Here is an 11,985-nt window from a genome sequence, read left to right as displayed (position 1 = left end):
CAATTACAAGTTACTAAATATTAAATGTTACCATTTACAAATTATTAAATATTACAGCGTCAACCCTGATCAACTTCTTCACTACTGAAGACTTTGCACTTTTATTACAAGTGCACAGGACTTTTCCAGTTTATGGACTTTAACGAACTTTTACAGGTCCTTAGGTGATTGATAACCATGTAGTGGTAAAGGCCCTCGGTCGAACACCACTTAACGATCGATGATCTCCGATCTCCGATGCTCATATACAAATAGTAAAGGCGATGAAGCAAAAGTCGCCAAGCACAAGATTGTGTAAGCCTACGTTTCCTGTTTTAACCAATCGGAGGAAACAGTAGCAGAAACAGTCTGTGTAGGCTCTATGAATATGCTGCTCACCCCGATTATGGAATATTAACTTTAAGGTTTTAAAATTATTAAAAATTTCTTTTATTTTCTTCGCATTAATAAATTTTATTTTTATATATGAAAAGAAGTGAAAAGAGTCATGCAACGTATGACCTTTAATGCCCCCTTGTGGCGAGTCTGTGAAACTGAAATGTATTGGAAATCGTCACTCATCCAAAAAGTCATATGACTAAAATTGTTTAGTGAATCGTTAGCGGTGTTTTGGATTTTAAACATCTTGGGGCGTTTTGCAAATATCTAAAACTTTCCGGTAAATTGTATGTCAGTTATTATACAAAACTTGATGACGTTATAATGATTCTTTTCCTTTTTTTTTGCCTTTTTTTCTGCATTAAACTGAGCTATTTATCTGCGGGTAGGAGTGGTTGCAATTAAGTTTTTAAATCAACTCTTTATCTTGTGCTGAATCTTATTTTAATATATTGTTGCATAATTACTATATAATTTTAGTTTATCGATTTTTATAAGTGATATGTGGCAATAATTTGATATTGATGTAAAGGAATTTACTTGGATTTTTCCAAGTATCTTAAAATACTTATCTGGATTTTAATGTTTAAAGAGCAGTCTATTAAAATTTCATATCATTTATATGCAGTTTCTTTTATTTTAGCTTAATAGTCTACTGGTAATTTTTGAAAAATGACTAAAGGCTTGCCTAAAATTGCTGATGTCGAGAAAGAGTCTGAGTATGGGTTCGTTTTTGCTGTATCAGGACCCGGTAAGAAATAATTTTTTGATTCCGACATTTATCATGAAAGTGTTAATATTTCTGTGTACAATATCGTTTAGATTTCGTCTTATGTGTGATTTTTGTGGAAATGCTATGGAATATTATTTTCGAAAGATAATCAGCAATTTCATTTTAATAAGCAGTAAAAGTATTAATATTGCAGTTGATCTGAGTACATTATTAAACAAAAAATACTTCCAAGATTACGATTTAAGCAGTCATTTGTATTCCTCCCAATTATTAGATCTGTTGAAATGTATGATCATTAATATGTTGTTTAAAGACGTGTCTACGTGTAAATGTTCAAATAATTTAATTATGTTTTGTTTAAATGAACAATCTGTGGAAGCACTTCCACAGAGAACCCGGTAAATGTTAACATCGCCAACTTTGGAGATAGTAGTTCAAACCTGGTAACCCATCGGATTTATCCTATTCGCTTGTTCGAAGTTTGCAACCATTCTTCTTGCGTCCATTTTGTTGAATTGTCATTGTTCGCATTTGCAGATCTATATTATTCTTCTCTTATTTATTATTATTTTTTCTGAATTTTTTAGCAACGAATAGATAGAAATATTTTCGTAGGTAGATGCCGGTTGTCGGTTCGGGATGAAAGGAGGGGTAAATGCTAATTTGTAACACGGCTGTTCACGTTGTGTTCTTAATTATTAACAGCTCTAAGAACCATGAGGTTTCCAACCTCTAAAATAATTTGTTTTCGTAGACCGCAAAAATGTGCATATGCATTTTAAATAATTAAGTAATGCTTTTATTTTTATTATTGGTTATTGTCATCTAAAATTATGAGAATAAATCAATTTTTATGGCGTAATATTTTAACAATATATTGTTAATGCTTTTCAAACAACAATCTTTCAGAGGATCGCAGGTGTGACATAGATGATGAAATTGAAATAAAAAATATTATTGATTATCTAAGATGACAGAATAATTTGAGGCCCAACAGCGGCCGAGCGGTAGCGTCGCTGAAAACTGGTAGTTCGGTCCGAGGTTCGAATCCCACGAACGGGCTGGCTGCATGGGCGTTTTCGTGGTTTTCCCCATGTGTAACGTGCATACGAGCCAGTTTCCCTTAAAAAGTCCTCCACGAAGGCATCCCTCCCTTAAGGCAGATAGCCCTCGAGTGCTTTGCCATAATCTAATAAACCAAACCAAAACCAGAATAGTTTGATGCATCACCATGGTCATCAAATTTAGCAAACCACTGCTGGTGTAAGGAATATATTGTTTTCTGTGTTAACTGGAATTTAAGACAATTTTTTTTCGTATATCACGTTTAACCGGTTAATTTCAGTATATTAATACTAATTTATATTTTTTAAATGAATTTTTATTTCCGTTATAAATGCTTATATATTGTCTTATGCTTAATAATATATTCTTTTCTGTGCTAACTTGAATTTAATACAAATTTATTTTCGTATATCACGTTTAACCGGTTAGTTTTACATCTACATGCTTATTATCTGTGAATTTTTACTACCATATGCTTGTATATTGTTTTGTCTGCTAATTTGAATTTACATGCACTAAAAATCACTTACAAAATATCACGTTTACGGCTCGGCTCATTGTAGATGAACCGCGAGCTTGGCGAGTAAAAATGCAACGTCGCCAACGGGTTCTCTGCGGATGAAAACCCCAATCTGTTCCTGATGGATCAAAAATATTTAAATACATTTTCTGGTTCTCTGAAATTGAAGAAATTTTTCTATTGCATGACTAAAAGAATAGCACTCCCAGTTGTTAAGCTAAATAGCCTTTTCCATTTCAGTGTTAAAACTCTGAATTGTAAAAATATATTTCAGGGTACTACTTTGCGAAAAATTGCATTTTTTGGGGGTCCCATTCCTGTTTACATTCAACGCCCTCCCCAGTATAATGCCATCCAAAACATAATTAAAACAAAAAATATATATAATCTCAATAAACTGCATTTTAAATCAATGAAATAACATAAGAATGGAAATGCATATTATCTAATGTATGCAGTACAAAAAGGAAATATCGGCTTACCTTATTTAAAAATTTGTTTCTTCGATATATGCGACACACAGAATTCCTTAACACCATCCAAAGATGGTTAGCCTATATTTTAGGGTGCCCCTTAGAGTATTGCAAAGTTGTACTTTTCTTTATCGCCAAGGTGCTAATAATCAATCGATTATTGAGGAGGTTACAGTTGCATCAATCAGCATATCTCCAGTGTGCGAGATAGTGTTTCGGTGCACTCTGGCCAGAATTTTGATTTATCCCCAAAACTAAGAAGTTTCAGAGCCAGGCTTCGGCACAGTAAAAGAAATTACAGCATTTGGACATACTTACCGCTGTTGGAGATAATAGAATATGTATATTAATTAAAAATGCTATGGAATTAGTTATTTCTATATGTGCTGTTATGGTGTGTTGATGCATATCTAGATGAGAGTATAGAGGTTTTTAAACTTTTTTGCTTTGAAAATCTTAATTATTTTGCTGTGATGCTCAAATTAAAATGTAAAAGATGGATTTGTACTTCTAAGTAGGTAGATTTGGTCAGCTGGATGTTATCCTCCCCATCACCTGTTAGTTGAAGAGTTATAAGAAATTACGAGGTATGTTTTTGTAGAGTAATAGTCAATATATGTGGCAGCTGTTGGAGCACTTGAGTTGAAATTTTTTGTGAAAACTTGGGTTGGTTTCTCAAGATAATTAGTTTATTTCGAAAATCTAAATAACTCTACATCGTGAGAATTCCCTTTTTAAATTTTTGCTGTAGTTTGCTGAAATGAAGACAGTGTAATAGATAACAGATAATCTTAAAGAGATATTCTGCTAAATTTTGTAACCTGCATCTCAGAAAATTGAATATGCATTAGCAAATTTTCTTTTCGTGTGATAATTATACATTAAAGTGCTTGCGATCTTCATGCAAATGTATGCATGCATAACTTGGTTTTTGTCTTTGTATGGTGTGGAGAAGGTGCAGAATCACCCACTGCTTGGTGTGTTTTTCAAAATCGCAAACTTGGCCCCCTTGGATTATCGCTAAGTTGTTGTTTCATTTATGGTAACCTGAGTAGTTGAATGTTATGGAAAGCCGATTATGACGTAATTGGTTGCGTGATTGCGGTAAATTTGACTGATGGGAAAAGGTTTGTAAGGGCTTGTTTTTGTGTTAGATGTTAGTTAGGAAGTACTTAGCTTATTTTGCGATTTACATGGTAAAATGTCTGAATGTGGTAAGATTAATTTGAGAGTTCTGTATGGTTTGGAACGAAAGGGTGGGGAAGAAGCATTAATTGACTGGTGTGTAAATGAAGGTTTACTTAGTGGACATTATAAGTGTCCTGTTTGTACGAAGGAAATGCATATGGTCGAACGTCAGAGGATACTAAAACTATGGAGGATATTTCTGACTCTTTTTGTGAATGTATGTGGCTATGCCAGTATTCAGATTCTTGTTCAGATAATTCTAGGAAGTTTTTGGATGCTGTTAAGGAATTTTGTTTGGGTGAAGCTATGGAAATTTCTAAGTAAGGTAAGTGGATATTTCCTTTGTGTAGTGTTTAGATGGTATAAGGAATTTCCTTTTTTATGTTATTTCATTGTTTGATTTAAAACATAGTTTATTGAAATTATATATTTTTTGGCTGTAGTGTAGAATTACCTGCTCTGTTGATGCTTTAAGTGAAAATAGATCGATGTGTACATGGACAGAGTCAAGGGAGTGTGCAATGCGAAGTTGTGCAATTATCTGATCAGTTTTTCTGCAAATCCACACAAATCCATCAGAAACATAATTTTTCTTCCAAATCTTCATATTAGAGCCGCACTTCTCTCATGTCAAGTTTGCCTTCAAAAATCCTGTATCCCATAAAAACTGCAAAAATATATTTCTGTCAGCATGAAGACAATCTGAACAAATGCTTCGTTAATAACTCCGGCAACATACTTCTCGAGCTTCATCTAGCTTGAATATTCTTTAAAACACGTGGCTGAAATATCTCCACAACTTCCTTCGTGGAACTATATGCCATTATTCAACACTTAATGAAGCAAACCACCACTATGAAATAAAATCACATTCCCCACAAAAGTTTCCACGTAAAAATGGTTGCCATACAAACAAAATCTAAACTAAACCATCCAATATAAAATATTGCCACATTTAGCGTCTGTATGTATCCCAGGCCCTATATGACGTCTTAGCCATAAAATGTTTAATTTAAACATGATCGTCTATTTGAAGTGAGATGCTGCACTACTAATGGCAGTTTCTGTAAGTAAATTTAAGATATAAAGCCATAAAATTCTGAAGCGAAATATTTTTATTATCCTGTTAAAAACTGCAATTATATTAAAAAAATGGGGGCATCCAAAATTATAGAATTTACTACATAAATATATATATGTATTTTAAGGGAAACTAAATTTAAAGAAAGACATTCTAGATCTAAAGAAATTCTATTATTAGCCAAATTGTTGATGCAGAAACTAGCCATCAGATTTTGTATCGTGCTTGCCGGAATTTTATAAAAGCAGCTGGCATTATAAAAGAATTTACCCTTCAGTTCTTGGAAAAACAGAATATAATAAATGGTTTCAAGATGTAAAAGTAGATTAATGTAATTTAATTATGATATTTGTTTATATATACATGTTACTTTCATGTAAGGGGGGCCAACCAGTGGCTGAGCGGTACAGTCGTGGAACACTGGTAGTTCGGTCTGAGGTTCGAATCCCGCGAATGGGCTGGCTGCATGGCCGTTTTCATGGTTTTTCCCATGTGTAACGTGTATATCAGCCAGTTTCCCTTAGAAAGTACTCCACGAAGACATCCCTCCCCTTAGGCAGATAGCCCTGGTGTGCTTTGCCGTAATTAAATAAACCAAACCGAAACAAACCAACCTTTCGTGTAAGGAGCTTGATGTTTATGGTTTCTGTAAATCCATTTCATCGCATAATTAAAGTGGACAGTGATTGGTACTAAATTGCCATTCACTGTGAAAGTTCATGCATTGTTCTGATCCTACAAATGGACTGGCTGGTTAATAAATACCCATTTGCAATAAATAGAGCTATCATATTGTTTAAAAATGAAGTTAAATTCATACTTAAAAAAATTCAAAAATATTTTCTGTTTTAAATTTTTGAAAGAAAAAAAATTAATTCTGGAAGTTAACTGTAAGATAGAAAAGAGAGTTTGTGTCACCAAAGAATGGAGTATGTAAATTTGTGAAAGCTTTCTAAATATAGTTTTGGTACTCTTGGATTATCCGCCCAACACCAGTCTTGCGAAGTGTATGATGACTAATTTTTCGCCAACCTCAGATGTGAAAAACAGTAACCGTTTTAAAATGACAGTGCATTAAAAATTACATAAGAGAACAAATTAACAAAAATAAAAATGCAAGAAGCATCCATAATGAAATACTGAAAATTACATAAAGCAGCAACAAAATAACTATTTAAAAATGCAAGAAACATCTATAATAAAAATGCATTTTTTTCACACTTGTTTTAACTTAAAATCGGAGAACTGCAGAAATTTGGAAAAAGTTATCACAGTCACTTAAGACGGTTAATAAAATACTTTCCTTATCTTCTCCTCTGTACACATCAACCTGTTTTAACTTAGGAGAAAATTAAAAATGAGAATATCATAAATTTGAAAAATGTGTTATAGCAATTAGCCTAAGAACAATTGATAAGTAGCAGCCAAATATCATAAATTTGAAAAATGTGTTATAGCAATTAGCCTAAGAACAATTGATAAGTAGCAGCCACAAAGATGGCCATCAAATTTCAATAGCCGGATTCTGTGCTGCAGTAATATGCTTGCAGACATCCTTGGGTTGCTAGATAAATACATTTTCCTAAAATGCTGAGTGACTTACTTTGCTGATGTAGTGCGTTAGGAGATTCAGTGAATGTCAGTTTTGCTTTTTTATGAATTTAAGGAAAGTTCTTTCTATATTAGTATGATTTCATGAGATTTATTTTGTTTTATTTACAGTGGTTACAGCTGAGAAAATGTCAGGAGCTGCTATGTATGAATTGGTTCGAGTTGGCCACTCGGAACTAGTTGGTGAAATCATTCGATTAGAAGGTGAAATGGCAACTATTCAAGTCTATGAAGAAACATGTATCTTTTAAAATCTGCATTTTTAATATAATTATATAATATGTTAATATAAGTGTCACAGTGTTATATGTTATGTTATAATAAGTGCTATTTTTCATTCTATATACGTATGTGATATTCATATATAGTGCTTTTTTCCTAAGAGGTATTTATGGGTAATGCCAATTCGACTGAAGAAAATACATTTTATTGTTCAAATTGGAACATAAAGAAATATAATCAATAATTAAAATTTTCGGTAGCGTGTATTATCCTATTATACAGTTCACAATAATTATCAGATTGGCATAAGATTGTATTCAATAACATCTTCGTAATAGTTCTGCTTGCATTTGGTATTAATCATCAGATGTTTTTCTTTCAGAAATTAAATAATTTGCCTAATACTTTTGCTTTATTTTTAACATAATACTTTTTTTATGTTTGAAAGTTTTCTTCAGAAAGAAGCATCTAATTTGATACAACCACACCTGTATCATTAATTGGTATTCAAGCCAAGTCTTCAGAAATGTTCATGCTTTGCATTTTAAAATATGTTTCCAGAGTACTAATTTATCTGCTAGCTTTGCAAACAAGTTTCTTGTAATTACTATTTCTAACAAATGCTGTTTATTTTAGAATTAATTTTATTAAAATCCTAACATCCAGGAAAATTATCAGAAAACACGAGCCATGTATCAATACTTCACATTGTCTATAACATTGATTCATGCACTTCATTACTTTTTAATAGAGTCATTATTTACTTTACATTTCTTTGCTGCCTGACCTAACATATACACACTGGATATTCCTGATATAAAAGTTATTAAAATAGAAGTAAGGAAATTGTAAAATAGTAATTTTCCCTCTCGTACTGAAGTACTTTTGCTTGATGATGGGACTAGACAGATTGGTAGGATTGTATATATCACATATAATAAAGTTTGTTTGGAATGGAAGAAGCTTTTGCTCTGCTGAAGGAAATATATTATGAGGGATTTAAAATTATTTTAGCTGTTTGGTACTTTCTGATTATCTGCATCCTTGTGGAAAAATTGCGAAATCGTTGCCCACTTTGGAGAATATTTGGGAACTTGTTAATGACTAATTCTTCACCAAAGGCAAGAGCCATTTTAAAATGGCGGTGTAATAAGAATTCTTTAAAAGAGCAATCAGTAAATAAAATTAAAAAAACAAGAAACAGCAGTAATTAACTCTGTTTTCTGAGAAATCTGTGTAATTTTTTCATGCCACTCTTCTGTCATGTTTACAGTGAATAGTTTTTCCCTAAAAAGTGTCAGAGAATTGTACAAACAACACCTGCCTTGCCCACCCAAAACAGACATGTGCCACTACATGCTTATTTAAGTTGATAGACAGATACCTTTTACTAATATTATTGGTTACATAAGGCTATGCCTCATGAATACGTTTCAATGGGAGTGCAGATAAGCAGAAAGTATTCTTAGGCCATTTCTCTAAATGTTTGTAATTAACTTCAAGTCATATGTACATGCCTCCTGTAATTAGACATTTACACAAAGCTCTTATCTCATTAAAATTGGATATGGTTTGTTGACTTGCATATCTTGAGATGTTTTGTCCTTATATTCTTTTTTTCTTGATGCAACTAAACCTTTTTTTTTCTCTTAATGGCGGGCTCTTGCCTATGCCGGCATTGGCCAATCCTAAGGCCAGATGTGGTGGTCTGTTTATTATAGAGGCACCTAATAGGTGAATCACATTTGCCTACTATGAAGGGACAGACAGTTTTTACATCCATGCCTTCTTCGGGATTCGAATCTGGCCCTTCGGTATCGCAGTCAAGCTCCCCTACCACTATATCGTCTGGGTAGCTGCAACTAAACCTTGTTATATTATTTTAATCTTTACTTTCTTTTATCTCTTTTAGTATCTGTTTCTGAAGCTTTGCAACCAGAATGTCTTGTGATCCAATAGTATAACTTCAAAATTATTTTTTTAATCTACTCTTCCAGTTTTTCCTTACTTCTATTTTAATAACTTTTATATCAGGAAGATCCAGTGTGTATATGTTAGGTCAAGCCGCACAGTGTAAAAGCCTCCCAGTTAGTTACTCCTGCTTTTCTCGCAGAAATTTCCCAATTTTTAAGATTTTAAGATTGGCACTTGTTGCACAGATCTGTTATAGACATTGCCTCCAGTGTTTAGATTTTAAAGGGTTTTTAAGCTTTCAAATTATTGGCCAAAGTCTAGCTTTATGTAAAGTCTCAGCTACTATATTGCCCTAGTAAATCCTGGAGTGAGATGTTATGCATTCTATGGCCATCTGTAGTTGCATTTCAATATTACAGGTGTTCTGACATTGATCTCTTTTGTCCCATATGGCGGTATATTCATCATGCTTTGTAGTAAGTAAATAAATAATTGAAATATCTGTTTTGTTTTAGTTGAAATATCATGCATTGAATTTAAAGCTAGTTTAAAAATAAATTTAAGTAATTAGTACAAACTAGTTGTGCAATTGGAACTACTCTTATATATGCCCTCGCTTGGTGACAAATTTCTCGCCAAATGTTTTTGGGCAGGAAACTCCACGGTGCCATATTACTACCTAAATTTTTTGTCTACATTTCAAACTTTATGCCTAAAATGTCTCCAAAAACGTGGTTTTTGCACTTGCAAAAACCACGTTTTGAACACACAATTTAAGCTAAAAATCCGAGACAAAAACAAAAATTAAAAAAAACAAAAAAGTAAAGTTTCTAACCAGAAATATTTGACAAGAATCCATGTATACAGCAATGTGTTTTAACTTAAAAAAAGTCACAGAATTGCACAATTTATGCAGCGAAGGAATCTATAAACTAGCTTAAATAAATTTACATAACATCAATAAATTTCAAAGATTACCATGTACACAGAATTCTGTTTAAACTTATAAAAAAAAAATATCTACGAATTGCATAATCTAGGCAGCGAAGGAATCTACGAACTACACACACCTCATTTTAATAAATAAACATAACAACATTAAATTTCAAGAATACCATGTACACAGCATTCTGTTTAAACTTTAAAAAAAACATCTACACATTGCACAATCTAGGCAGCGAAGGAATCTACTAACTACGCACTCCTCGCTTTAATAAATTAACATAACAACACTAAATTTCAAAGAATACCAGGTACACAGCATTCTGTTTAAACTTAAAAAAAAATCTACGAATTGCACAATCTAGGCAGTGTCTATGAACTACACACACCTTGCTTGAATAAATTAACATAACAAAAATAAACTTAAAAAATACCATGTACACAGCGTCTGTTTAAACTTTAAAAAACATCTATGAATTGCACAATCGAGGTATTGTGCACTGATCAACAAAATAAATTAAAATAACTAAAATAAATTTCAAACAATTAAAAAAAACAACAATAATGATAGAAATTCATACTAATAAAAAAAAAATGAACAAAACATTCTACAAAATAAGAACAAGAATGAAATAAAATGCACTTATATTGAATAAATGCCTCTTCGAACAGCAGAAATGCCAATTTCAAACATCACCAAAACAATTTTGCCGCAAATTTGTTAAAAGCATCTTCTCCCGTTTCAGAACAACGATGGAAAAATATATAAACCACCAAATAAAACTCAAAATCGCATTTCCAATTATAAGGAAGCAATGTAGCTTTAACATGCCACTACGTAATCTCTATCATATTTATATGACAGCCAGACACACTATCCACAAAATTGATACTATCTTTCAAAAACAAATGTTCAAAACCTTCTTTTCCTAAATACTTGTAGAATTTCCAGCCACCCAAAAAAATAGTTGTACCAGGCACGCGACTAAAATTTTGCCAACACTTCTTTCATTGCATCATAAATCACTTAAAAACTACACACCACAGGAACCAACTGAAACCACTATAGTAAAATCCAAGTTTCTACGTAAAAAGGGTTGCCATAGAAACCAACATCGTCCCCAAAACCATTGCGCCCAAAACCAGCATACAACACATATCGCCTCATTTGCTGACCTGAGGGCGCATATAAGAGTAGTACCATGCAATTTTTTGGAAAATTTTTTTATTGTATAATCTTTTTTGAAATAAAATATAATAAACAGAAGTAAAATATCCTCACTTGCATCGTATTAATATTAATCTTTGTTGGTTCAAGCATTTGGAGTTTTATTATGAGTAACCAAATTTTATGATAAATGAAGAAAACGAGTTCCTTAACTTGAAATCAGCTGGTGTCACTGTTGGTGATCCAGTACTTCGGACAGGTAAACCTCTGTCTGTTGAATTAGGGCCTGGTATCATGGGCAGTATATTTGATGGTATTCAGCGGCCTTTGAAAGACATTAATGAAATAACTCAAAGCATCTATATACCAAGAGGTGTAAATATTCCTGCCTTAAGCAAAGATGTTTCATGGGAATTCACTCCAGTTGGTTATAAAGTGAGTGTCATCTTAAATCATTTATTTTATACAAATTGTTTAGATGATTTATTAATTGATTCTTTCAATCAGATTTATCAGTGTCATTAGTTTTTTTAATCAACTTTTCTATGTGTAGGGAATTTTGTCTGTGTCATTGAAATTTTTTTAATCTGATTATTTCTAAATTATTGAACAGCAAATAGTATAAAATACATATAATTATAATAAAAAATTTGGAACATGAGTTTTTAGTATTTTAAAAATGATTCTGTG

General features: G+C 32.3%; 1 protein-coding gene across 3 annotated transcripts in view; it reads left to right on the top strand.

Annotated features, from left to right (window-relative positions):
- The first annotated feature begins 521 nt into the window (after positions 1 to 521).
- LOC118200698 (V-type proton ATPase catalytic subunit A) overlaps positions 522 to 11,985 on the top strand; it is a 40,823-nt gene continuing 29,359 nt past the window's right edge. The window contains exons 1-4 of one of the 3 annotated variants that reach the window (XM_035372657.2): positions 522 to 658; positions 1,022 to 1,129; positions 7,161 to 7,289; positions 11,519 to 11,730. In XM_035372657.2, coding sequence (XP_035228548.1) covers positions 1,051 to 1,129; positions 7,161 to 7,289; positions 11,519 to 11,730 — 420 coding nt within the window. In that variant the 5' untranslated portion in view covers positions 522 to 658; positions 1,022 to 1,050. Of the gene's footprint in view, positions 764 to 1,021; positions 1,130 to 7,160; positions 7,290 to 11,518; positions 11,731 to 11,985 lie in introns of all 3 variants that reach the window. The other 2 variants (XM_035372658.2, XM_035372660.2) reach the window with 2 other exon arrangements.

The sequence above is a fragment of the Stegodyphus dumicola genome, chromosome 1 (assembly GCF_044657685.1).
Source record: "Stegodyphus dumicola isolate Sdum_Otavi_A_Nest chromosome 1, ASM4465768v1".
NCBI classification, from domain to species: Eukaryota; Metazoa; Arthropoda; class Arachnida; order Araneae; family Eresidae; genus Stegodyphus; species Stegodyphus dumicola.
This window is presented reverse-complemented; position numbering and strand designations above follow the sequence as displayed.